Raw genomic sequence first — 27,651 nt, 5'->3', positions numbered from 1 at the left:
TTATAAGAAAAAAATTCTCTAAACAAAACTGATTCAATTGTTTAACTTATTATATTCCATCCACGTAATTATCAATAAATTTGATCTAATGGGTTGATGAATTATTACACATCAGAAGGGTTGAACCAGAACCAGTAGTACCTCTGCTGAAAGGAGTCCGAATAAAGGACCTGGCTTCTCTGCCTCCCAGTTCCTATACTCTCATCATCTTTTATTTATGCGATTATGATTAAATCATGTTAATATTTTATATCATTATTTTTTTTTGTCTTATTATCTCTATAAAAACTTAATATAAAATATTAATATGATTTAATCGTAATTGTACAAAAATAAAAAGAAATAAGAGTATGAGAACTAGAAGAAGAGAAAAGCCGGGTCCCGGAATAAATCTCCCTTTTCATTCATTAAAACAAGTGCGAAGTGCCATGTGCCTCGATTGGCCCTTCGCCAGCTTTGTCAGTGGTTACTGGATGTACTAAAAATCAAGCCTAATCATTTTCCTGCGTATAAAAAATCCAAAGGATTCCTACCCTTCCCGCAGTACAAATTCAACCCAAGGTGAATTTTGTCTTAACCTATCAAATAGGATTACCTTGAGTGGAACTCAGAACTTGAATCTTGAACTAGCAAAAACACACGATTGGTATCAACTCAATCAATTCTCGTTGGTCAATCTTAAGCTGAATTGACGAAAATATTACATTACCATAAAACAATTACTGCGACCATGAATCAAGGAAGATGATGAAACAATGAGTATTCAAAATAATTAGGGGCTGTTGGTTATCCTCTAGGATCTAGTTTCATTTTTAATGACGAATGTAGCTAAATTACGTAGTTTCCATCAGTTTAAGAGACAAAAATTTCGATTTGAAAATGGTATCGTATTTTTAACTTTTGTGTGGTGTGGACTTGGGACAAAACCTAGGAAGCGATCTGCACCTTGTTCGTTGCGAAAACCTCAATGCCACCGTTACATCCCGGACAACTAGCAGGATGCCATGAAGAGAAGTTGAAACAACTGACATCACTCTATTTGTCCAGGGAGAGGATTTTTTCCCTCCCCTTCCCTCCGCGCCAACCCTCCCCTCCGATAGTGATGTCCCAGGAAAGGATTGTTTCCCTCCCCTCCCTCTGCTCCGACCTTCCCCTCCGACCAACGTTATTCCAAAGCAAAACATATAGATGCTTGCCACTCCGAATAAAGTTCAAAGGAAAGCAGATCAGAGAAACTGCTTTTACAAACGCATGTATCGTAGATTCCAGTGCTACAACGCATGTAACCCACATCCCACCTGAGCGATGGGATGTGGGTTACACAAGATAAACTAAAACCAGATCAAGAAAGGGATATGCAAAGCAATTAATTGTAGCTCATACACAGGCAGAAGATGAACTAAAACACAAATGATTTATTTACACTGTAAACAACCGTTTAGATCGACTAAACAGAATCTTCAATACATACAGATTCGCTTCATAAGCCGCTAGTTTAAACTCCGACGCGCATACATGGAAACACAATGAAAATTTTCCCACAAAAGACTCTACTTTTTACAATACAAGAGGGTGTTGTGAACTTGTGATAGAACACACCACCCCCTTGTGACAATACTAGACACGATCTATGAACCCGTTTATTATTTGGTTAACATTCTCATTTACATACTCGACACTGACACATTTCATTTACACAAATCCCTCGCACATATTTACACAATGCAGAAGGATCGTTGAAGTTCTAGCGCTGAAAATTTCAAAATTTCCTCACATGCTATCAAAGTATTGTGGTCGTCTATTCAAACTTTAAGCTCAGTCTTTTTTGCTATGTACCTTCATCGGTTGAATTGGGATCTCATGCCAGGGTAGGGATGCTGCAATTACGTCGATCCCTGTCCAGGCAATCAAACCCCTCGACCCTCACTGCTGGCTTGTTCCCGAAACTGGCCCGAACAAAGCCTCCTTTCCTCGCTGATGATGAAGGAGACGACGAAAGGTCTAATGGGGGAGCGATTGGCGACAGTGGGGACAATGGGGTGGGTTTCTCATCACCAAATCTAGCATCCTGAATTAATGGGTTAGCTACTCTGCTCGGCGGTGACCCGCAGAAAAATGGGTGCGGCGAGGCTATTTCTGTACATGAAAATGGTTCGACACCAAAAGATCCCTGCAGAAAATCCAACATGAACAAAATCATTAAGAACCGGATGCTCATCACTTCCCAATTAACCTATTTGAGCATAATTCTTAAATTTAATTAATTTTTTTCAAATAGCAACTCCAGATCCAGAAATTTTTATATACCTTTGGGAGGAGGATGTCCAAAATATCAGACCCTGCTTTCGAATCATAGAGCTCCGCTTGGTGGCTGAAATTCATTCAAATAAAGAATCAAAACCGATACTTAAAACTTGGCATAATTTGAAACCCTAAACAGATACAAAATCGGCGAATTACCCGAGATGCCATCGGAGAGATCTGACGGGATCGTTGTGAGTGACGCTAAGGAGGCCAAAACGGCGAGGTTTGGGACAAACGACCGAGTCTCTTGAACAAGCCCTCATGTCATCGCAAGCTGATAGGGCGTTTCCTTGCTGAATCGCACAGTGATTCATCTCTTCCTCGCTTGGAAACGACGCCGTAAAACCTAATCAAACAAATCGTTAATACGAATTAATATATCCAAAACGTTCTTGATTAGGTCTGAAGTGAACAGATCTGATCTGAAATCAAATAATTTCTCTATAAAATTGCGAATCGCATCGTTTTTGAACAATCAGAAGCAACAAAAATTAAAAAAAAATAAAATAAAAACAGCAAAAATAAAGAAAAAGACGTAAATACCTGAAGTTGGAGTGAGGAGGTGAGCTGCTTGGCTGCCTGTGTAAGGAAACCCTAATTGTTACAGAGATATCATAACAGAAAGGGAAAGAGGAAGCAAAAATTAGGTGAGAGGTAGAAGACGGACGGGAAAGGAAGCAAGATCAACAAAATAGAGCGTCCACCCAATTTATATAGAAAGATAGAATCATAAAAAAATAAATATTAAATTCGAATTAAATCGGAGAGAGAAAGAAAGAGGAGGAGAGAGAAAGGGAAAAAGGCAAGAGGTGTGGAATGGGGCGTGCCAGAGAATAAATTTTTAGTTGTGACGGGATATAGATGAAAAATTCTGAATTACACTAAGTATTTTTATGTAAATGGTAAGAAATTTTATTTTTTAAATTATTAATTTTTTGGCAAATATATTTTTTCATTTATATAACCACATATAATATACCATTCTATATAACAGTCACATTAAAAAATCCTCCGTGTCAGAGGAGTGCGAAGACCGACAAAGCCTCTCAGATTTTTATCTTTTTAATTATTCAACGTGGGATTAAATACTATTTCGTTTATTTAAATTCTTTATTACAAATAAAATATCTTTCTTGGGTTGGGGTTGTCAAGTTGTTATTGGTTATTTGGTTTCACGCTGGCGGTGCCTCCCGCGAGAATGTGTTCGAGTCCGCTGTGCCCTATTTCCCTTTGCCCACCCCATGACCTGCGTAATATGATGACACGTGTCCACACGCCTGACATATTTTATTAATATTTTCGTGTAGATAATCTTACAAGTGATTTATAATACGAAAAATTTTGATTATGAACACAAAATTCATTGAATCGGTAACAAAATATCTTAAAGACCAACTCCTCCTTGAGTGAGAAGCCAAGTTCACCCGATTGACAAAATACAAAATTTCAATTTTATCACATTCCACTCCGAAGTTTTAAAACATATATTTTTTAGTTGTTTGACTATTTTGTATATCGTTAAATTGATGACATGGCAAGTAGTGGACTATCTTTTACTCGACTCGAAAGCCACACCTACATCTCATAAACTAATCATACAACTTCAACTTTTACGTAGTTAGAAACATGTCTACATCTGTTACGTCATAAACTAAGATCATACAAGTAAACATCCAAAAAGATAAACTGATGCCATTTTTTTTATATTTTGGTAAAACAACTGATAGGATTTTAATATCTATTGTTCCCTAATCTAGTTACCATACCAATAAAATAGAAGTTGGACTTCGTATTTTGTAACGAACATGATAAGGTGACATTTCCCAATCTTGGTTTAAGACAAAGTAGTGATGGCCATGATTTGCCCACCTTTTGTATCTGACATTGCAATTGGGCGGTAAAATAGCCTCAAATCTAACATCCTTCCCGCCATAAATCCCCAATCCAACTGGTGTCATTACCCGCGTTGAAAACAAAAAAACAGCCAAAAGCAAGACTGAATGCCACACGCAGTCAAACTTAACCAAAATTTGAGAACGAGAATGGAAATAATGAAGAATTAGGATATTTAAGGTAAAGCAGGGGTAAACGAAGTTGAAGATAAAATGAGAGAAAATCGCTTAAGGTGTCTTGGACACGTCAACCAAATACCTACAGATACTCTAGTTAGAATATGCGATTATGAGACAGAGGTTCAGGATAAAAGCGGTAGAAGAAGACTTGAAAATACTTGGTACAAAATCAAGCGCGATAATATTTTAAAATTCATACAACCAACCACATTTAATAAAATAAAGCTTTATTGTTGTCATTGTTCATGCATTGATGAAATACCAAGGAACTGTTGCAGCTTGAATCAAAATTTCGAATTACCGCATATTCTGAATCGTCGCGGATCATGATCCACGATGTGTATTTGAAAATTGATTTTTGCATGTTTGGACTTGGTGGTGGAACTAAACTCTAATCCTATATATGATACGTGGTAACCATGTGATCAATAGCATAGCCACACCAAAGGTTACGGTGGGCTATAGTTCAGGAAGAGTTTATGGTATATGTGTATATATATTTTAGTGCATAATCTAGTATAATAGACAAATGAACTGCAAGAAGAATTATTTTTTAATGAAATTAGCCTGGCGAGTATTTAGCACAACTAGAAATATAAAACTTATCATGGAAATTGTGATGTCATTTTATTCAAGATTAGTCTGCTTTAATTTAGTGGGCTTTATATTTGTTTGAATCAATTTTTTTAAGATTGCCCTTGCATCTACTTTCATTGTTTTGATTTGTGCTAGTTGTGTGATTGTAATTGAGATGTCAAGTTTTTTATCTTCTTCTTGTGTTTGCATCTAAATATATGTAATTTTTGCAGTTTGCAAATGCGAAAATTGTTGAGTTCATGCCAAGTAAACTTAAAGTATACAAATACAGAGTTAATGTGACATCCCACATCGCTCATGGGAGTGATCCTTATATATATATTCTCATCCCTACCTAGCACGAGGCCTTTTGGGAGCTCACTGACTTTGGGTTGCATTGGAACTCCGAAGTTAAGTGAGTAGCGCGCGAGAGCATTCCCAGGATGGGTGACCCATCAGGAAGTTCTCGTGTGAGTTCCCATAAACAAAACCGTGAGGGCGTGGTCGGGGCCCAAAGCGGACAATATCGTGCTACGGTGGTGGAGTGGGCCTGGGAAGTGATCCACCCCGGGCCGGGATGTGACAATTTGGTATCATAGCCTAACCCTGGTCGTGGTGTGCCGACAAGGACGTCGGACCCCTAAGGGGGGTGGATTGTGACATCCCACATCGCTCAGGGGAGTGATCCTTATATGTATATTCTCATCTCTACCTAGCACGAGGCATTTTGGGAGCTCATTGGCTTCGGGTTCCACTGGAACTATGAAGTTAAATGAGTAGCGCGCAAGAGCATTCCCAGGATGGGTGACCCATCGGGAAGTTATCGTGTGAGTTCCCAGAAAAAAAACCGTGAGGGCGTGGTTGGAGCCCAAAGCGGACAATATCGTGCTACGGTGGTGGAGCGGGCCAGAGAAGTGATCCGTCCCGGGGCGGGATGTCCCAGAAACAAAACCGTGAGGGCGTGGTTGGAGCCCAAAGCGGACAATATCCTGCTATGGTGGTGGAGCGGGCCCGAGAAGTGATCCGTCCCGGGTCAGGATGTGACAGTTAAGCTTAAATTTTTGCATACAATATGTATGTAACCGGGAAAAAAAAATCATTTGATTTTTAGGTAATTTTTTTAACTAGCCTACCCATAAAAAAATTTAATTGCATGTGATGTGTTTCCTACCGAGGTTACAATGCACGAACGCTCTGTCGACAATTGGCCAACCTAAATTAGTACATGCCATATTCTTCCCTCTCTCCGTTTCTTTTTTTTCTTTTTTGAAGTAGAATAACCCAAATAAAGGTGGAAGTGAGCTGAAGCTTATGACTTTAAGCTACTAATCAAGAGGGGCAAAAGAGGTTGGAGGAGAGGCAGGTGAAACCAAAATACAAGTAAATAAATAATTATGTGCACGTGATGTGACAATTATGTCATATGGTCATTTAAACCCAAATTTCTTTGACTCACCATAACTTTCTTTGTTTGGGGTTGGAAATATTTAGGTTTTTTAGCTAAAATAGTTGCTGTGATTTGTATAACTCCTCACTTTAATCTTTGAGATTTGAAATCAATAGAAATGGTCCATGAGATTGTCCACTATCAATCATTTTGGTCCTTAGGTGAAAAATTATGTTAAATATGGATCAAAAGACAAAATTACTCTCAATTTAATAAACAATAGGCCAAAATGATTTGATCAAAATTGAGAGTATTTTTTTCATTTTATTATTATTTTATAGAGATTTTTCATGGAACGACCAAAACGTTTGATTATGGACAAACTCAAGAACCAATTCTATTTATTTCAAATCTCATAAACCAAAATAAGGAGTTATGCAAATCTCAATGATCATTTTGGCTAAAAAACCAAATATTTATGGCTTGATTGTGCTTTTACGTTTCTATTTTACCTGTCCACATAGGCTGTGTAAGATGTAGGGTTAGTTCATCGTCAATTTATCATAAGTTATTCGATGACTTCACATCACCAGCTTTTACCCAAATTAAACCAAAACTCATAAATATTCACAACCGTAGGGAATTTTTGAGACTGAAAATGACGCAATTGGCCCTGTTTCTAACGTGAAACATGAACGCAGATGGGTAATGTAGCAGTTGCGACATTGCCTTAATGGGACCACCTTGTAAGGTCGGAATTGCGGAACCTGGGAGGCGAAGCAATTTGACAACTTCCTAATCATGTTATGGAGTAGCAATTGGACACGCTATCAATTTCCTAAGATTTTGATCGTGATGCATTTCGATCTCCGGGACCAGAGATTAGAGAGAGAATCATCCATCACATTTTTCTGGAATAGCAAATGCTGGTGCGCATTGACATTCGACAGCCATGATTTCCCATGCGGTGTCCAAACTCATGACCCAAATTATTTAATCACTTAAACTTTGGTCGGCATCACCATCATTTTGCCTTAGGTCCCTGCCCTTGCTTTTTAGAGGAAAAATCCAAATCATTTGACAAACTAACGGAAAATTACTCTCATCACGCTCATTTCTCATCATTTGCCAAAGTCGGGCATGACGTATATCTAAATGTTGAGTGAGAGTTGTTTGTACCATGCTTAACCAATCTCAAAATTATCAAGTACCGGTCAACTTCATACCTTGAAGGACTCCCTAAAAGGTTCATGCTGAGGCACCTTTGCTGAAGCACGAGAGTTTCCTTCCACACAGGAGGTCAATCATAATATGACGCATGTCAACGTCAAAATAAAGCTCCTAGAGTCCCACATCGAACGCGAACGAAAGTTGGAGACTCTCCTCAACTATAAAACACTATTAATAAGAACTCCTCTACTCCGTGGATGTAGCCAAACATAGGGTGAACCGCGTACATCTTGTGTTTGCTTCTCTATCTCTATCCCTTTACATATTATCCTAATCAGATGACCGGAGCAATCGAATGAAGGTCACAAACTTGACATCTTACGTTATTCCAAAGTCTCGCTGATTTTGTGCATTACCAAGAGCAATGCATCACTCAATAATGTCACTAAAGGAGCAAATGAGTTGTATCACAGGCAAATCAAACGCGACGCTGATCAATTTTATTGACTCACAAATAATTTCCTAGCAAGGATGCCAACAAAAGACCTATAGATCACTATGTCACGGCCAATTCAAGGATTGACAAATATTACTTCTCACGTTGTATAACAATAGCCAAACGTTACGCTATAATTCCACATAAGGTAAAATGATAATAACAGGAAAGAAGATTAACATGCCTAAAAAATTGTTACCATGCACTACTTCACCTACAGTCTCGTACAGGCTGACTATGAAGTGGTCTATGCAGATACAGATTCAGTTGCAGCAGTTGTTGCAGCAGCAGCTCGTTTCTTGGCGAAGTATTCATCAGCACGTGCAAGGTTCTTGGCAACTGATGGCTTTACCCACTTCTTCCTACCAGGCAATACAGTGAGGTTGCAGCCAGCAGCCTCAAGTTTCTCCTTCGCTGCTGCTGAGAAGGCACGAGCCTTTATATCCAGCTTCACACTCAGCTCCCCATCACCAAGAATCTAGAAAAAAGAGAGCGGGCAACTTTATTCTTCCACTATGCAAAGATGATTAATGAGCAGTGCAAACTGATAATTGCCTAAGTTTTGTGACGTCCATGTCAAGCTTAGCAATTATCGGGCCACATGAAGCTTGTAGTGGCCCTAATGCTTGTACTACATTTCTGTTATTCTATAGTTTTGCCATTAAATGTATCATCCAGATACTTTAATACTAAAAGACGTATTAAAAAAAAAAAAAAAAACCCTTTTCTACTCAATTTTTACAAATTTACACAGAAAAAACTAACATTTATCAATTGCGCAACTGCTGTATCATACATGTGGATTTGCCAAGTTTTGGCCAGAATGCACGCAGTACGGGAGCCTCTAACCAAAACACAAATTCCAGGAACTAGAAACCAACGAATCAAAAACTGATTCAATATATCACGCAAGCTGATCCAATACTTCTATAATAAAGAATTATGTTTGTTTTTACATTAAGTAACAATTAGATCAACTATATGAAGCAAGATAAACTGTTTCATAATTCCTTTGAGAGAAAACTGTCCAGGCTGAAAGTTCTATACTATCTCTACCAGAAACCAAACTACCATTACAAACAAAAGAAACAACAATCTGAAGGAAGAATTTTTGGCTAGAGATTATAACTCTTATGATTTTCCCAAGGCCCACTGTCACATTTAGCTTAGCGCAGCGGCACAACAGAGGCACAGAGGCCAGATTTACAGGGTTTAGGCATGAGAAACAGGCGACATCAGTACGTTATCAACATAAGTTCATCCTCCTCCTAGTCAGAAAAGATGACTAAAAACTAACACTAGGTTAAAGACTCAAGCTTTGTATTATTCATCCATACTTTATCATATTTGAGCATTCGAACATTAACAAACGGTATGACATCAATCTGATCTTAATCAATAACCACTACATTGTGAAGAGCAGACAATTTAAAGTATTTACCTTCAAAGGGAGTTTCCGCTCTCTTCCGGATGGGTTGATCAAGCCCTTGTTCTTCAAAGTTTGCAACGACACTTCTTCGCCTTCTCGAAACCCCGCGGCTTCTATGTCTTTCAAGTTAACAGGGACATACTTGGGCAGCCCAGCACTCATACCTTGTCAAGAAAACAAAACAAGGTTTGAGCATTGCACGAACAAAAGCCACTGATGCATTTTTTTCACAAACACATGGCGTGCATTCATATGTCAAGAAATAACAGATAAGTTAATGCAATTACCTCCAGCAATTCCCTTCAGTTTGGGAAGTCGACGGTAAAGCGGCATCTGACCGCCTTCAAATCCGGGGCGGACGCCTGGTCCGGACCGAGACTTCTGTCCCCGCATACCGAACCCGCAGCTGTTCCCTTGCCCGGCTGCTATACCTCTTCCCTTTCTCTTGCCCTTTTTTCTGGACCCGGGTTGAGGGCCCAAATTATCCAGCCTGAACCGTACATTGCCGACCGAAGCCCCGACCGTGGACGACGCCGCCTTGTTCACAATCACCAGTGGTCTTCTTTCTGTAGCTCCGGTCACCTTGACGGAGGGAATGCTACACAGTTTTTGCCCCAAGTTTCTCGCATTTCCCTGTAAGATTGAAATTATTAGCAGCTGATTTAGCAAATCCTATCAATAATTAGGGAGAGAGAACCTTGAAAGAAGAAGAAGGGAAGCTGAGAGGTGGGGTTGGTGGAAGAAAGAGCAGGGACGACGCCATGGATAAAACAGGGAGGGAGCTAGCTGGCTGGCAGTTGTTTCACAAACCGATAGGATAAGCTTCTTTTGCATCTTCTTTCTTCTTCTTCTTTTTTTTGGATAAAATTGCACAAATGCCACTAGAGTTTTTGTCTAATTACGGCGTGAACTATTTTTATCAACAAATAAATCCCTAAACTCCATGTGTTGTGTTGCAATCTGGTACTCAAATTTCTTGGAGGCCCTCTTTAAGGACATATTCGTCACGTACAAAGTCTCACGAGCTAATAGCTATGGCCAGTATTTAAAATATTGATATAGATGGAAATAGCGATATGTACATATTGATATCGATATGAATTATTTTTGATGAAAATTATCGAAGTTTGCAATACGGTGGGTATATCAACTCATTTAAATTTAGAGAAAAATTTCTCAAAAAAATTCAAAAGTTCAAAATCTATAATGGATTTCTGGAAAATTTCTATAGTGAATTGATAAATATCGTCGATATTCATTGATTTTCCTATCTTGCTGATATAAGGTGAAGTTTACATTTTACCCCCTTACCATATTGACCTTTGATTTTTCTGAGATTTGGAAGAAAATATCGATAATTTCTTAGATATTTTAAACACTGGCTATAGCATGGTGCTCTATTTGAAAAAACTTAAATTACTATTAATATTAAGCTTACCTTTTTTATTTATACGGTTTTTTCCCCTAACGAAGGCCAAAATTTTCCTTCCATTTTCTCTAGAACACTCGTTACATCAGAACCATGATGGGTAAAATTATGAGAATGACCTTAAAAAAGACACAATATGCTTGTCATGTGACATTATTTGACGAAAAAGTGAATGCAATTGGCACGGAAAATGAAAAACCATGGGCCATTTAGGCGAATTTACGTTTTCTGAAATAACGTTTTGGGCCTACTATTTCATGTATTGGGCTTAAGGTATCCAACGGGCTGGTATGGGCCTCCGGGTGACGAGATCCCTTCCCGAAACGAATGAATTAAAACCCAGAAGCAGTTTTCCATGTTGACTTTCACACACTTTGTGGCAAAAAAATCAATTGGCGGCAACCGACATGCAAAGTCGGGCACCACAAAATCTGGAAAATTACATTATTAATCAAAATAATTCAACAAGTCTGCTACAACTACAGTTTACCTAACTTTTTAATACAAACTGCTTAATTTCCTTTATTTTTGTTTTTCAACTTAATGATTTGGTTTTTTATGGTCAGTATTCATCGTGTTCAGGCCACCAGCCCAAATAAATGAATTAAAAAGCAAGAAAAATGCTTAGGGGACTGTCTTAAATTGAGACTCCCACGGATTTTCTGTCATCTTACAGTTTAACGTCAATTTCTCTGCTAACATTGTAAATTATTGTGCCATAAACATAAGCGGGAGCTGCAGATATCCCCCTCTGAAATTTGTTGGTGCATGTGCTGTTCCTTTGAGTATGTGTGACTGCACGTCTGGAAATCATGATGAATATAGGATTTTCCATTAGATACTGTTAGAAAGTGATAGAGGATGTTTGATATTTTGGCAGAGTAGCGAGTGCATGCAGGACCACCTTATTGGAATTATACAATTTTGCGGTATTTGGATGCACGGCCGATGCATACTTGCATGGCCGGACATTGCAAATTTGTATTACCAGTCCAAATGATCGATCTAGACCTATACGTACATAGTGTGGTCCAGGAACCCAACTGACCTGAGTATATAAAACCCACAGAAATTAACCACCGTAGATAACGGTTTTTATCTTCTTTCTTTCCAACTACCATAAATAAGATTAAATTATAGCAAAAAAATAATTAAGGGCAACGATCTTCATCCTCCTCTTTTAGTTATCTACAGTTCAAATTGTGTTGTACTTTATGTGCATTACCAGGAGGCGTGCAGGAATTTTCGAAAAGGAGTACTGAAATCATTAGGCTATACTAATTAAAAAGGTTAAAACTTGATTAGATTATACATTCTCATTAAGCACATCTTCTCTTGATCATCGTTTGGTTTGTTGGACTGCATGCATGCATCTAAGTGGATCTAGTTCGGTTTTAGTTTTTAACTAGACCATTTGTCTACTAGAAAATGAAGATGATCAACCAAACTAGATACTCCTAAAGACTAAAACAAGACATTGGGTGGAGTAGTGCCCATGCATCCCTACTTGGATCATAAAAATACTAACAATCAAACATTTTCTGTTAGATTTTACCTAATACCCGACATGAATTAGCTTTTATTATCGTTTTTAAGAATGACACTAATGAGTAGTTTCATAGTAGTGTACAAAGATATATATATATATATATATATATATATATATAACTACAATATCTAATCTAAACTATATATTAATTGACACACCCCGACCGAGATCAGGGCATGTTGGCCGTCACGTGGAAGTGACGTAACCATGTGCACAGTGCGGAAGCTAATAAATAATAATAAAAGTACGAATAAATAAAAACCATCTATACACAAAGTAAGAACATACATGTGCAAGCGTAAGTGTGAAAAACAAAGTTCAGAGCACGGAAGACCTAGTGCAGTCAGGGAGAAACAACACTAAATAAACACACCCAAAGGTGGTCCTACACTGGTGATAATCTGTCAGATATGTCGGGAAAATCCTCTGGGGAGCCACCAAAAGCGCTAGCCAAACTAGAACCTGGAGGGGCGCAAAACAAAAAGCGTGAATGGGCAAAAACAAAGTCGTGAGGGCGTGGTCAGGCCCCAAAGCGGACAATATCGTGCTACGGTGGTGGAACGGGCCTGGGAAGTGGTCCCCCGAGCCGGGATGTGACAAATTGGTATCAGAGCCTAACCCTGGCCTCGTGTGTGCCGACGAGGACGTCGAGCCCCTAAGGGGGTGGATTGTAACATCCCACATCGCCCAGGGGAGTGATCCTTAAATGTATATTCCCATCCCTACCTAGCACGAGGCCTTTTGAGAGCTCACTGGCTTCGGGTTTCATGGGAACTCCGAAGTTAAGCAAGTAGCGCGCGAGAGCACTCTCAGGATGGGTGACCCATTGGGAAGTTCTCGTGTGAGTTCCCAAAAACAAAACCGTGAGCGCGTCGTCAGGGCCCAAAGCGGACAATATCGTGCTACGGTGGTGGAGTGGGCCCGGGAAGTGGTCCCCCCGGGGCGGGATGTGACATTAATAGAATATTCTTTGTTAACCAAAAGATAGTGAAAATATAATTTAATTTTCTACCACAAAACAATATCATGGCCAGTAAAGTAATTTCACACAAACTAAATTTTACAATTTTTTTAAAGCTTCACCCAAAAGTGATATTAACATCCTCTAATTTTAAAAAATAAAAAATAAAGTAAAAACTTCTCTCTTCAATTACACGTTCCTAAACAAAAATAAAAAATATTTTCACACAAAGTGTGAGGCATGTGTTAGTTTATGATTACGTTAAATTAAATGGTCTTCTTTTTTTTTTTTTTTTTGTTGGTAAATAAAGTAAAATGGTCTTGGTATTGTGGTTTTCTAGAGAACATCATTTGTTAGATGAGGACAAAATAGTAGAAATTATAACACTCACAAAGGAAGAGAGCATTTGATAATTATTTTGTTTTAAATTTTTTTATCTATGTTTACACTCTTTTTTTTTTAAATTGAAAATCTTCTTTGATAACTTCTTTCAATTTAAAAAAAATGAAAACTTCTCAAAAATCGCTTTCAAGTTTCACAAAATAAAAACGCATTGTCCCCTAAGTCTACAACTAGCAAGAAATGTCTACTACTACTGCATCTAAATAAGACACACTGGCTGTAATCAAAGTATATGTAGTGCAGAAAGTCTATTATAGCATAGACTAGTGAATAATTTAGAATATTCCCTTGAATAATTGAGTTTTCTTTTTAAAGCATGTTGTAAAAGTAGTAGCATAGAGTAGTGAATAATTCGGGTTATGGTATTTTTGAAGAAGATATATCTATATATCTAGAAAAATAAAATATTGAGTTGCCACTCATGTGTTTCTTATATGGAACTCGCCTCTTTCCTAACTTAAGAGCCACGTCCCTCGTCTCAACCAAGCCAAATGACACTTGCACAATACCTAAAGCCTAAAGCCCTGTCTTCCCTACATTCCGCCACACCACCTCCCCTTTTTAAAGTCACGAGATCAGCTAGCTTTGTTCTTTCATTTTTGTTAATAATTTTATTGAGAGAGAGAGAGAGAGAGAGAGAGAGAGAGAGGGAGAGAGAGAGAGAGAAATGAGTCCAAAGGGGTTTGGCAGAGAAACTGATAGAGAATTTTCAAAGCTCCTTTTCTTCCACCATCACTCAACTAGCCTCTGAAAAAAAATTGTAATTTCCTAAGATCCGTCTTCCCGTCTGAGAGAAGAGAGAGATACTTCGCCTCACTTTCACAATTTTATTTCTCTCTTTCTCTGTCGGTACCATGTAGGTCTTCCCCCGCACTTTTCTCACCTGCTGCTTGCTTCTCTTCCTCTTCTCTTTAATTTCTCTCCTGCCCTTTTTTAATACCACTTTGTGTGTGTATAGGTCTTCTTTTTTATAAGTTCAACACCAGTACTATTATTACCTGGTTTTTTTTTATAAGTCTTAATTATTTTTATTTCTTATTTTTGGATTTTGATCTTGTATTATTTACTTCTTGTTTTTTATTGCAGGCGACCTGATGAAGGAAACCCACTAGACCTCAACAACTTGCCTGAGGATCATTACGGCAGAGATGGCCAACAATATGCCGACGTCAGCTCCTCCGGTACTACTCAAATATCTGATATCCTACCACCATTCCCCAAACTAAAAAAATGCAAAGCCAAATACCCTTAAATTTGCATTATCGATCAACGGGTGCATTTTTCTTGTTTTGTTTTTCTCTTCAAGTCCCACCCCCCCCCCCCCCCCCCCCCCCCAACCCCCCCTTCTTTTTTGTATTTATTTACTTTTAATTCGATAAAAAGGCCATAAATGAAAGGAGATTGGAAGTTTGAATAAATTGATGAGCTTAAAATTTATTCATGACGATTTTTGGTTAGTTAAAAAATTAGGTAGGGAGGTGATTAGATTGTGTCGTATCGAAGTTGGTTTTTTTTTATGATTGGGGGGTTTCACATAGTTGCAGGCAGCTACAGAAAAAAGAAAAACGGCGCAAAAGATGGAAATGACGAGAGTGGGAAGGTCTACGAGTGTAGGTTTTGCTCCCTCAAGTTCTGCAAATCCCAGGCCCTCGGGGGACACATGAACCGCCACCGTCAAGGTACTCTCGCCTCATTTCTCTTCTATTCAATTTTAACAAGAAATTCAAAAGCAGCTTTTCAGCAAAGCATAATTTTACATTGTCATCCATGATTCCAGCCATGAAGTGTCCTCGGTCATTTCAGTGTCTTGAGGAAAAGAAAGTTTTTAATTTGATTTGATTGGTTGTTTTCTTTTGCTGAAATTCTTGTTTTGTCAATTAAGGTTCATGTGCTTATTTATTTATTTTTGGTTCTGAATTCCTAGTTATTTATATATTATTATGTGTGATTTGATTTGTGTGTTGGAATGGCCATCAGAAAGGGAGACAGAACAACTAAACCAGGCTCGTCAGTTGGTTTTCAATAACGATAACCTAGCCGCCCCTCCTCCTCACCTTGGGTATGTAATTTTATGCTTTAATTTCTCTTCCTTTTCTTTTAATAAATTAGTTGGTAATGCAATGCAGTGTCCTCTTCTTCTGCAATTAAGATCGAATCTTCTTAATCGTGGTTAAGATGATATGTTTTTGTATAAAAACAAATAAAATAGTTGGTATTTATTTAGTGTGATTTGATTTGTGTGCTGGGTTTGATATTTTATAGATGCTGCCATCCGATTCCGCCAGGAGGGTATCATCATCCGGCTGCTACAGGTAACAACATTGGTGGTGCTGATCCAACATTACCTCTCAGATTCCCACCAAGAATGTTTTCTGCCTCTTCATCAAACACCCTTATACCACCGCCACTGCCACCGCAGGGAGGTGTACAAGTACAACCCCCTCAACCCTACTTATATCCGTCTCCGTCACGGTCCAGGCCCTTCCCTACTTCTTCGCACTACCCTCATCATCAAGTCAATGACTATTATGTTGGACATGTTCTTATCAACAACACTACTCGTACTCCTTCATACGGGCATCCAAATGTGAACTACGGAGTGGCACCAGCGGAGTCCACCAACTACACTTGCATTGGAGCGCCTGTGGGAGCAGGAGGCGGTGGAGGTGGAGGTGGAGGTGGTGGTGGTGGTGGTGGTGGTAGAGACGGATCGCTGCACGTGAATCAAGAAGAAGCATTGAATTGGAGCAGGAGCTACGCAGGGACTCCTCCTTCGATCAATCGATTTCAACATGGCTCCTAATATTAATTAAAACACTTTTTTTTTTTGTTTTTTTTTTTGGGTTTTTGTTGAGCGAGTGATAGTCTGAAGCATTATTATTAGGGTCTCTGCCTTGACACGCCACCCAGAACGGACAGATAGAAAGAGAGAGAACTAACAAGAAGACAAATGGGATCATGAGAAAGAGGAAGGAGATGACTGAGCTTTTTTTGGTATTTTTCTACAGGGGGACTGGGACAGCTTTTGAACTCATCGACACTCTCAGCAACTTTGGCTCCGAGTTGAAATTAAAATGTTGTTGTAACTTATGGGAGGATTTCAACATAGAAATCCGAGTGTGTAATCCACACCAAAAGTCTGAAAAGGGGAACTAAAAAAAGGGATTGTGGGACAAGTTAGATTTGAACTGAAAGTTCCAACCCCTTTTTAACATTTCGTGTTCGTTTTGCATGCCAATCAATTTTCTTTTATTTTGCTTTCTGTTTCTATTGCTTCCTTCCATTGCCTTTTCCTAGATCATTTAATTTTATATGGTTTCAGCGTTTTGACCACTGGAAAATAGGGTGGGTGTTTCTCTCTCTAGATTTCTTGGTGCAGTGCGTAGTCTCTGATCCACCCCAAAAATTAGGGTCTTCAGATCTCTGGGTCATATATGGTCACAGTGTCACACCATGCTTGGAGTCTAGGGGGCAATGGCCTGTTGAGGAACTCGCAATTCCATCTTGTTTCTGGCTGCAACTTCCCTCACCAGAAACAATTACATTTCTTGTCTGTTCAACTGTACCCCTTCAAACTCCAAAGCATAATCCAGATCCCTGATCCCCGCCATTAACATATATCAAATGGAACTATATATACGCATGAGTGATCAGTTGGTTGCATGTAATCGAAGAAACATTGGTCATGTTTATTGAAATTTTCCCCAATCTTATAAATTATTAGTTGTTTTTCGTTAAGAGAAAGTGCTGCTATAACAGCTCACGTTTCTAAGTGAATGCCATTGGAAATACTCCTAAATCGAAATATAGAAATATAGTTCAGAAGCGTGTTAAAAAAGATATAGTAATAGTTGAAATTACTCACTATGCATAAAGTGATCAACATTGCTACCAGAATGGTTAGAGACAATGGAAGAAAAGAATCAGGTAAAGAATCCCTAAAATGGCGACGAAATGGGTGAGGCTATTGAACACTCTACCATTTAGAGCCCTTAGATCCACAATTCACAGACAAAGAAAGTTAATCGAATAGGTTTAACTTTCAATTTAGAAAGTGATATAAGACTAATGGTGAACTCTTTTTTTTTTTCTTTTCAATTTTAGTTATTTTGCAAAACTTTCAATTTACAAAGTGATAATATTTTTTACTTCAGTCTGAGTTTTAGATATGTTACTCATGAAACAAAGTACCAGTTCTCATCTTTTCTTACGTAAGTTTATGTGGCTTCGCTATTCAACGATGACGGTGTAGTTATCAATTTAGATTCGTTGCATATATCGTGTTTTGTGCATGTGATAGCTATTTAGAGCTTTCAGCCCACTACACTAATTTCTTGGTCACTACCCAGAGTTATGTACCCAACTGGCATGTTTTGTTCAAATATTTACTAATTTCATATATACAATTGGTCCGTAATAATTTGAATGGCCTTAAGATAATCGATTTTAAGAGAAAAACAAATAAGAATGATAAATATGGGACTGGATGCATATGCAATCTGAGACATGGACTAATGACTTCAGAAGAAATCTGAACCTGAAACCAATTAAATAATCATGGCGGGTACCTATTATCTCTTAAATTCTGTGTTGATTGAGATTTGCCATGAGGAACACAGAACACTTTACTGCAGCGCTAACCCTAGCTCTGGAGGAAGAAGCAGCTGGCTTAAATATATGGGTGGACCAACCTATTTTTGGGCCAATTGCTGCGGCAGAAGATTTAAGGCGATTGGGGCTTCAGGTGCTTAAAAGTGCAACTTGAAGTGACTGATGAAGATTGGTAGGGAGGAGGCGGGGCACCAGGAGCTACACAAGAGACAGATAGTTGAAGATAGAGGACACCAGAGAAACCAACCCTACCCCTAGCTATATATATAGCTAACCCTAGCTTGTTGCAGGCTCAACTTGCGCACACACGTATATATACATACATACATACATATATATATATATATATATATATATATGTTATATTTATGTAATAGGTTAAGCTGGACTGCAACCATCTACAGTACTACAGCTAGTTGTTTTTGCCGATAAGAAATCAGATTGTTAACTAATGGAACTACATCTGAGCCCATACTGGGGGAAAACGGATCATTTTTTTGGGATTCTAAAGATTTTGCGATTGTGACCGTTCATTGTACATTGTACGTTTTCGTTAGGTACTATTTATATTTAATTATAAATTTTAAATTTTAAAAATGATTTCTAACCGCACAATATACGATGAACGATCACGATGTGATCTCTAGAATTTCAAGGAAAATCTGGCGAGGATCCTTTTTCCCATACTGGGTACTCCTAGCAAGCTAGTGTTTAACCCGATTTAGTTCGCAGCTAAAACCTAGCTAGCTGGACCCACAAGCACATATTTATATAACTGAAGATCCTTCAAATTAATTATTTACTTTTTGTTATTTCATTAATTCTATTGCAAGGTTCTGGATCCTAATTAATTAGTTTGATTGTAAATAATCCATCTTCCTTAGCATTTTTTTTTTTAAGTTTACAATAGATAGAGATTAATTTGAAAAAGGATATTTAAACATTTGGTATAGTATAATCGTACTTATAATCATTTTCATTTTTCAACTGTTGTTTCTATTTTTTTGAAATTTAAAAACTGATATCTTGTTTGTAATTACTATTCGATTCACAAATGAAAATTGAAAACTACTTTCTTAAGTTTTCAAATTTTGATTTTCTGTTTTTATTTATTAATTTAAAAAACAGGTTTCTATTTTCAGTTTTAAAAATATAAATATTGAAAACCAAAAACTAAAAACTAAAAACCGAAATACTTATCAAACGAGGCATTCACTTTGTAGAACAAATCACAAACTAGAGCATAGCTATAAGTAGGTCAGACTGGATGATCAAGCACATTCAAATAGTGATCATAAGTAGAGAGACTGGCGCCCTACCACAAATGTTACAAACAAAGATGTATAAAGCTAAGTAACATTTGGTTTCTAATTTGTAAGTATCTTTCATTGCATTTGGTATTTATTTTAAATAATTTAGTCAATTAACTGCTAGATATGCAGGAGCAGCAGTTATATATATCAACTATAAACTACAAATGATAAAAAACAAACCTATATTTCTTTTCTTATCAAGAACATAAAATACAAGATATAATTACGAAAACAAAAGAACAAAAATTAGAATAAAAATCACTCAATAAAAAATTAGAAATAAAAATCAATCAATCAACTGTACTATATATAAATGCAGTTTCTGAACACAGTTTAGGGTTGCCCTAGTGGTAAGCATACTGATGCTTTTTAATTTAGCCTAAGAAGTGTACTCCTTTGTTATATTTCACTCTTACAAGATGATAATGAAATTGTAATCATCCTTCTAAAAGCATGACTAACTCAATTAATTGTCATAAAAAAATATTCTGGGAAGCGTACTCTCTCTTTCTCAATATTGGTGCGATCCCATGATATAAATATCTTATGAAGAAAGGTATGAGACTGTATAGCTAGGTTGACAAAGATCCGGGCACGGAGAGAGAAAGAGATGAATCACGGATAATAATTATGAATTTTTGTAAACATATGTAGAAGGCCAATAATTAAGAGAGCAATTTACATGGTGTGTGTCTATCATAAAGACGGCGTCATGTATCAATGAAACAATGACGTTTGAAGAAAAATTACACATGTTTTTATGAAATTTACATGGAAGCTAAAGTAATAGAGTACTCAAAGTTATTTCAACAATAAACTACTCCTAAAAGTTGCATATAAAATTAATAATAGTTACTGTAATAACTTAATACTCGAGAGAGATCAGATTCAGAGGCTGAAACTGAAATACGGGGAGAGAGGTGGAGCGCGCATGCATAAACTACAAAATATATATAGCCTCAGCAAAAGTAGACGGGCTCATTGGATATAGACCCAGCTTTGCTTAATATTTGATCAGCTTTTTACAGTGAATTATTTTGATGTCTCTGTAAGCTAACTGATCCATCACTCGATCAGTTGCTGTATCTTGGTTATCTCCTTTCATTTATTTGGTTTGCTAATAGTCTCTGATCACATGATCTGATATGATCTGAGATATCTCCCTCTCTTTGTGTATGCGTGTGAGTTCTGTGTACTGTGTGAGCGAAAGAAAGAAAGAAAGAGAGTAAGTAGCTAGCTAGGTTTTTTTTTTCTTTCTTTCAACTACCAAAATACTTTTAACTCGTCATACATACCGCTGCCATCAGTTTTTACAAAGAAAGCCACCTTTAATTAATTAAGGTATTCTGCCTTTAATTAATAGGCAAACGAATTGGACCATTGGTAATTTCTCTTGTTTTTTCTTCTTCAACAATTCTATTGTTAGTTAATACAATTGTCATGATTAGTCACTTTAGCTAATTCTATGTAGCATAATTAAACTTGTAATTAATCAATTTTAGTTGAATGAGAAAATAGAGTGATCTCCGCAAACCCTAGCTTTTTTTCTCTTCAATTCATGTGAAAAGATTTGGATTGTGGTATGAAAAACTCTTTACTACATAGCATGTTAACCACCATAGAAATCTTGCTATTTATAAGAAGTTGTGTTACTCATCCTCATCAGTTGGTTTTGAAGTGAAACTTCCTTCAGTTTCCACTTGAAATTTGTGCTCAATGCATTCTCTCCTTCATTTCACCCTCCTCTCAACCATATCCTTCATTCATTTTCTCACGAATGTAATGTTCCTCTCTCTATAGTGCAAAAAGTATAAAGTAAAATTTAAAGATGATAATCTAATTATAGTCCAAAGTGAATAGCTGCAACGCAACCATCAAACAGTTTCCACTTGTTTGGTTACTTCGCAATCATCAAGCATCTTGCCCTTGTTATTCCACACGTACCTTCCTAAGGGCATAGGACAGTTGTATGTCGTACTTTTGCATGTGTTGTGTTTAACCATATATTTCAATTTTAGCTCGTTATAACATGAATTAGGATTGGGAGAGACACGTTTTTTATCCCCACTTCGTGATGTATTTCAACGATTCGAACCGTCTATATTTTAGTACATTATTCATAAATCATTTTTATAAAAAATTACTCAAATCTAAAATTATTAAGACATCATTTGTAATAAATAAAATGGTCGAATACAATTTGGAAAAAAAAATTAAATTTAATCCAATAATCATATGATTTTTAGATGATCTTTGGTAGATATAATATTTGAGAAAAAATATAAAAGATAAATTGTTGGATCATTAAAATATGTTACGGATGAGTTAGCTGCATCAAAACGTAAGTGAAAATATGTATAAAAATATGCGTCCCCACATCCAACCCTAATAGTCACACAAGATTTTGACACAAGTTCTGGGCCATTAAATTCGTACGATTTTGTTGAGGTCGAAAGTTATTCATTAACCTTATTTATTTATTTATTTAAATAGTTAAATAAAACTTTTAATTATAAATTTTATTTTCTCTCTTATCTCATTAGTTGTGCGTTACTAATTTTCTCCCCTTACTTATTCCACTCTTTCTTCTCCAATTCCCCTTATATACGTCGTTCTGCATTTTTTTTTTCATGGATCCACTTAATATAGTCTTGACACTTGGGATTTTAAATTGTAAGATGAAAACGGTTAATATGTCTTCAATCATATCCGGCATCATGAACCAGGATAATCAAGTAGAGTTATTGGCTATATTATTCATATTCAGTTAGAGGTCTGCAATCAACTATTGGCCATAGTCTGCAGAACATAATTTCATTCTTTGCCTTTAATCAATTGTAGTCATAGGCGCTATAGCTGCAAGGCACAAAAGGTTGCTTGGTGAATTAAGATATGACCATCAAGATGTGGAAAAATAAAAAAATAAAATAGAAAAAAAAACTCTGAAAACAAGATAGAAGGGGAGGACGATGGAGAGAAGAATGAATAGTGGTCAAGGTATCTTGTTTCCCTACTAGGATGCTTTTACCAGTTGCCTTAGCATCTGCAGCGTGGTATATTAAATAGAATAGTAAATAGGCCTTCATATGAGCACAAAGGAAGGACGATGAAGAGGATAAGGGAAAAGAAATAATCAAGCAGGAAAAGGGAGGAGAATTATAAATTTTAATTACAAGGTTTTTAGAATTTTGTTCCCTGATACATAATTATTTAAAGAAAGATAATTAATTAGATTAATCAGATTGCATCTCAACCGTTAAAATTGTATAAATCTAATTATTTAGAACTTGTGTATTTTCTTTGGTGTCACAAATCTGCCCAACACACATATATTTGATGAGAAGTATACGAGAAGGTGCAGCTGGGAGGTCTGAAGCAAGCGACCAATGGAAAATGAGGATTTTAAAACGAAGTTCAAGACGAAAACGACTGCTCAGTTCAACAATATCAATGTGGGTTGTTGGTGAAGGTCACGCGGTTGAGCACGGAGGAGGATTGTCTCCTTTCCTAATATTTCTTTCCTTCTCTTTCCTCCTATTTGAATGGTTACGGTTTAGCCACGTAAACATCTTATATTGATATTTTTTTAAAGACAATAAGACAAAAAGCAATATGTGGGAGGAGGGGAGGGAAGGAGAAGGAAATAGGAAGAGAGAGAATCTTACTCCGTTGAGCACCACCACCACCTCTTATGGCATTTTATGATTCAAACCAGGTTTTCATTTTTGGTGTGATATATACACCTCATATACATATAAAGCTGTCTAATTATAAATCTCTCTCTCTCTCTCTCTCTCTCTCTCTCTCTCTCTCTCTCTCTCTCTCTAGCCCTGCATGCTGCTAAAATGCTAAACCAACAATGTTACATCTTTGTCACGACACGGACACAGACACAGTGAATAAAAACGCACTGCTAATTGTTGTAAGTGTGCCTTTCAGAAGTGTTTGCTGAAGTTTCCTGCAAGCATACTTAGAGAGTACTTTTGTCTTTTGAGAAACCGACGTGGGTTTCGTGTTTGCACGAGAGAAGCTATGTCGTTGAGAAGTGTGATTCTATCTATGTTCAACTATACCCACCATCAGGTCTTGTAAACTTGTCTCTCCTTGCCACTGCACCGTCATATTTATCATAAGCCCTAGCTGCTTTGCTAGGTTAAATGTACATATACATACACTTTATATATATATATATATATATATGTATATATATATGCAATAGTGCAGCCTTATATTATTAGGTCTAGCCCTCTAGGCTCTAGGTATCTAGGGCAATAGGGCTCTCAGATCGAGGCTCATCAGGCTGTGGCAGCAGCTGTGATAGATATATGGCAGTGTCGTTGTAGGTCGGATCGGACTCTCTTGGGGAGCAAACAAGAATGTTTTGGTTTGTTCTGATCATCTATGTCAAACTTTAAAGTCATGTTACTGTGGTTCTCCTCATACATATATACGGTTCCAGCTTCGGAAAAGTTAAAGTAAATTACCAGACGAGTTTCTGGTGTAATAAGAAATCTATGCTTACCTTAAAGAGATTATACAAAGATTAGATGATTAATTAAACGAACAATGGTTGGGTCCTGACTTGGACTTTCCCATCTTTACATTTTCGCATGGACCAAATATTTTGAACATCGATCCAACCACATCCGTTCTCTTCTTCCGTCATTAAATCCTTAAACTAGTCCGGACACCTAGCATATATATAATTACAAACCATATAACTATGGAAATGATTCATGAAATGAAATTAGTTAGTCATGTAAATGAAGAAAAGAAAAGTGGAACCTTACTGGCACAGCAAACTAATACATAGCATCCGGTGTTGTTGGAAGACATGAAATTCCGATTCAAAATTTCATGTGTGCATATTGTGAGTCCATGCCTACTGGTCATGGAGGATAATACATAATTATCAAGGACAATATCTGAATATGATTGGTCTATATTATCCAACATTTTCAAAAACAAGAAATATCCACACAACTGACTTAATGATGGCATGTAATTAGATGGCTTTTACTCTTCCATCTCGCTAATGAAAATATGCAAATCACAATCACAACTAATGCCTCATTGGCTCATAGACGAAATATGTCGGGAATCAGTGTGAAAGCCAGAGCAGTTGCCCTCCAATCAGTCACGACACAAGATCTGTTGTAGAAAAAGTGATTGCAATAACAACAATTTGCGAATGATAAGAGAAACATATGAGTTCTGGACGTCATAAGATAAGATACAAATATACAAATCGTATTCACGAGTACGGTTGAATCCTCAGCACTTTCTTTACAAACTATTGGAAACTGTATTACCTAGAGTAGTAACGTATGTTTTATTTTGTGCTGTTCCTCCTGTGCAACTTGGTCCAAATGATTTACTTGAGCACTATAAGGACTTAACCAGCTCTGCAGCCCGACGGGCAGCAGCAGATGCACGCTCAGCAGAGGCAATGGCAGCTCGAGCTCTGTCCAAGATATCAGATGATTGTGGTCTTGTCTCCCCTTTGGTTTCACTAACTGGTCTTGCTTTATCATCATTCCCTGATGGTTGAATCTCACTACTGAACGATGGTGTCTTGATTAAAGATCTTGGAGCATGGAGGTATTGAGGTTCTTGTTTAATATCTGCAGGCACAATAGTATGTGCCCCATTAGAAGGTGGGGAACTAAAAGTTACTCGTTTTGTGGGAGCTTGAGAAGGTGCAGCAGCACCACTTACGTGCTTCGATCCACCCTACAAATAAGGAGAAAAAAGGCCACAACTTCTGTAATCAAAGTGTAAATAACATTAAAATCTCCTAATAAATTCAAACATATGGTTTCAAGATGCGAGTCCAATTTCAAATGTTGTTCGAAATCAATCCACTTTAATATCCAATCTACTGAATCCATATTGAATAATAAAAGGGTTACTGTTGACAAAAATGACCATTGAAACCAAAAAATCATGTATCATGAATAAGCTTGTGAAAGCACAACCAGCACACACAAGAAATTCCTGATCATGAGAAGTTGCACCCATTGACGACTACAAAACTAAACCATGACACAAATGATGTTTGAAGATTAAGCTACAACTAATCACTTTTAAAAACGGAAAAGAACTTAGTTTGGAAAAGTACCAGCAGATCGTCATGCTTTTTACTGAATTCCGCTTCAGTGTCAGAAGAATCCCAATTCAGCTTGTACTCTTGTGCAATTTCCTTCAATACCTTAAGCCTTGCCTCTCCAGAAGGAGCACTAACTGAAAGCTTTTCAATTATCTGCCAAAATTATACAAAACGAATTGAAAAGTGGTATCAGTTTTATCTTACAAATATGATGCTGTTCTTCAAAGACTCACAGTTGCATACACAATAAAACCGCTTAACTGTTCTATTGACACCAGAATCAGGACGAAGCTCAGACACAGCTGATACAAATTCCTTCCCATATTTTGCTGTAAACAAATTTGTGATCTGCATTAAATCTGGAACATCTGAGCATCTTGGGGCAGCAAAAATTATGCTCGATATAGCTTCTCGTAATTCCGTTGGACACTCCCTATAATTAGGGAAAAATTGGTCAAGAAATTGAGTGGCATAAATAAATTATATTGACATTAACATACATGTGTGCAAAAGTAACACAGTTCCAATATGCCTGCTGGTTAAAACAAACCGCAATGCTCAAAGTTTTTACAACTTGCATTAGTATTTTGTGTCTTCATGTCCTACTGCTTAAAACAAACAACAGTGATAGACTCCAAAGTACATATTTAGAGTAATGCAACTAGTCTGTCATGTTCATATATGACAAGGGAGGCCAAGTGCCAGAAGTTATCTAAAGCCGAAACTTACCTCTGATTTTCAATAATGGGAACACGTGCAAGTACAAATTCACAGAACAGCTCCAATATCTCATAAGCAGCCCAAATGTTTTGCTCTCGTATAACATGCTCCACCTGACCATTATCAAATGTTCACCACAATTATCTATAACAATTCAAACAAGAAACAGATACCAATCAAATAGGCATAGACATTATTTTGTTACAATTTTGGAAGTTGTACCCGAATTCGAGCTATTGCTTCTTGGCCAGCCTGCAAAAACTGCGCAATCTCCTTGCGCATATGTTTGAGCTGCACATCTCTCTTGTTTTGCAGCAATTTAATGCGTGAAATACCCAAATTCAAACATGTTTTGCTACAAAACAAACCCGCCAAGGTTAAGGATTTAGACCCCCTTATTAAAACAGCAATGAAAAAGTTTAGAAATTTGCCTCCAAGTCTCCAAATTTCACACCCGGGAGAGTTCACAAACAACCAATTTACTGAAAACAATGAACATTTAGCGCCAACAGCTCAGAAATGCCGATCAAAGTATTTCCACAAGTATAGTAATGACATAATCAAAGAAACCCAGATGGTAACATGCATTGACAAATATTGGGTACCTCCCAAAATCAAGAATTTCGACAACGTATTGAGCATTTATTAAACTAAAATTTCACGAAAACAAGCAATTCCGGATAACTAATTACAAAATTAAATCATGATAAGCAAAGAACAAGGAGACCCAGATGATTAATACGACTAATGAAACAGACAAGTAAAAGGATGTGATTCACCAACCATTTTGTGCCGAAAACGCCTCTGTTGAAGAGCTGGTTTAACAGAGACATGGATGCCTAACGAAGACGACGAGCCTCTTGTGGAATGCCGATCGCTTAATAAAAATCTCTAAAGGCCTGCGATGTTTAGAGTTTGTGAGGGACAATCGCAGAAAATCAACTGCTTGTCTTCAACTTCTGGGTCAACCTCTGATCAGTGGTTCCTTACCGACCTTATTTTTTTGCTAATCTTCTCTTTTAAAAATAATAAAAAAAGAAAAATAATAAAAAAAATTTAAAAACTTTGAATTTTAATGATAATCACAAAATAAAGAATAAAATAAATAGTATCAGAATTAAAC

General features: G+C 37.2%; 4 protein-coding genes across 4 annotated transcripts; 1 reads left to right on the top strand and 3 right to left on the bottom strand.

The window, feature by feature from the left end:
- Positions 1–1,395: 1,395 nt before the first annotated feature.
- LOC137732465 (uncharacterized) lies at positions 1,396–2,987 on the bottom strand. Its single transcript, XM_068471775.1, has 4 exons — positions 2,848–2,987; positions 2,461–2,650; positions 2,308–2,371; positions 1,396–2,170 (listed from the first exon to the last, which is right to left on the bottom strand). Exons 2-4 carry the CDS (start codon positions 2,616–2,618, stop codon positions 1,859–1,861), a joined length of 534 nt encoding a protein of 177 aa, XP_068327876.1. The 5' UTR covers positions 2,619–2,650; positions 2,848–2,987; the 3' UTR covers positions 1,396–1,858.
- A 5,106-nt stretch (positions 2,988–8,093) lies between these two features.
- Positions 8,094–10,291, bottom strand: LOC137732464 (large ribosomal subunit protein uL15c). The gene is made up of 4 exons (XM_068471774.1): positions 10,132–10,291; positions 9,722–10,067; positions 9,447–9,598; positions 8,094–8,483 (listed from the first exon to the last, which is right to left on the bottom strand). The coding sequence occupies exons 1-4, from the start codon at positions 10,195–10,197 to the stop codon at positions 8,253–8,255; spliced, it is 795 nt and encodes a 264-aa protein (XP_068327875.1). The 5' UTR covers positions 10,198–10,291; the 3' UTR covers positions 8,094–8,252.
- LOC137731272 (zinc finger protein JAGGED-like) lies at positions 10,196–16,774 on the top strand. The gene is made up of 5 exons (XM_068470370.1): positions 10,196–10,227; positions 14,862–14,956; positions 15,314–15,454; positions 15,753–15,834; positions 16,038–16,774. The coding sequence occupies exons 1-5, from the start codon at positions 10,196–10,198 to the stop codon at positions 16,576–16,578; spliced, it is 891 nt and encodes a 296-aa protein (XP_068326471.1). The 3' UTR covers positions 16,579–16,774.
- An 8,079-nt stretch (positions 16,775–24,853) lies between these two features.
- Positions 24,854–27,510, bottom strand: LOC137731958 (uncharacterized). Its single transcript, XM_068471229.1, has 6 exons — positions 27,312–27,510; positions 26,751–26,883; positions 26,538–26,641; positions 26,070–26,241; positions 25,821–25,961; positions 24,854–25,432 (listed from the first exon to the last, which is right to left on the bottom strand). Exons 1-6 carry the CDS (start codon positions 27,359–27,361, stop codon positions 25,085–25,087), a joined length of 948 nt encoding a protein of 315 aa, XP_068327330.1. The 5' UTR covers positions 27,362–27,510; the 3' UTR covers positions 24,854–25,084.
- Positions 27,511–27,651: the final 141 nt, after the last annotated feature.

Source organism: Pyrus communis, chromosome 4 (genome assembly GCF_963583255.1).
Source record: "Pyrus communis chromosome 4, drPyrComm1.1, whole genome shotgun sequence".
NCBI classification, from domain to species: Eukaryota; Viridiplantae; Streptophyta; class Magnoliopsida; order Rosales; family Rosaceae; genus Pyrus; species Pyrus communis.
The sequence above is the reverse complement of the archived record's forward strand: the minus strand, read 5'-3'. Positions and strand labels throughout refer to the sequence as shown.

What these genes read in the sequence shown, in the direction of transcription:
- LOC137731958 (XM_068471229.1), bottom strand. Translation starts at nt 27,361, where the DNA reads ATGTCTCTGTTAAACCAGCTCTTCAACAGAGGCGTTTTCGGCACAAAA. An exon ending in GGCGTTTTCGGCACAAAATG is followed by an intron (nt 26,884 to 27,311) that starts GTTGGTGAATCA and finishes TTTGTTTTGTAG; the next exon opens with CAAAACATGTTTGAATTTGG. An exon ending in AAAAGCATGACGATCTGCTG is followed by an intron (nt 25,433 to 25,820) that starts GTACTTTTCCAA and finishes CCTTATTTGTAG; the next exon opens with GGTGGATCGAAGCACGTAAG.
- LOC137732464 (XM_068471774.1), bottom strand. Translation starts at nt 10,197, where the DNA reads ATGGCGTCGTCCCTGCTCTTTCTTCCACCAACCCCACCTCTCAGCTTC. An exon ending in TCCCTTCTTCTTCTTTCAAG is followed by an intron (nt 10,068 to 10,131) that starts GTTCTCTCTCCC and finishes TCAATCTTACAG; the next exon opens with GGAAATGCGAGAAACTTGGG. An exon ending in AGCGGAAACTCCCTTTGAAG is followed by an intron (nt 8,484 to 9,446) that starts GTAAATACTTTA and finishes TCTTTTTTCTAG; the next exon opens with ATTCTTGGTGATGGGGAGCT.
- LOC137732465 (XM_068471775.1), bottom strand. Translation starts at nt 2,618, where the DNA reads ATGAATCACTGTGCGATTCAGCAAGGAAACGCCCTATCAGCTTGCGAT. An exon ending in TCTCTCCGATGGCATCTCGG is followed by an intron (nt 2,372 to 2,460) that starts GTAATTCGCCGA and finishes AATGAATTTCAG; the next exon opens with CCACCAAGCGGAGCTCTATG. An exon ending in TGGACATCCTCCTCCCAAAG is followed by an intron (nt 2,171 to 2,307) that starts GTATATAAAAAT and finishes GATTTTCTGCAG; the next exon opens with GGATCTTTTGGTGTCGAACC.
- LOC137731272 (XM_068470370.1), top strand. Translation starts at nt 10,196, where the DNA reads ATGGATAAAACAGGGAGGGAGCTAGCTGGCTG. An exon ending in CATGAACCGCCACCGTCAAG is followed by an intron (nt 15,455 to 15,752) that starts GTACTCTCGCCT and finishes AATGGCCATCAG; the next exon opens with AAAGGGAGACAGAACAACTA. An exon ending in GCCCCTCCTCCTCACCTTGG is followed by an intron (nt 15,835 to 16,037) that starts GTATGTAATTTT and finishes GATATTTTATAG; the next exon opens with ATGCTGCCATCCGATTCCGC.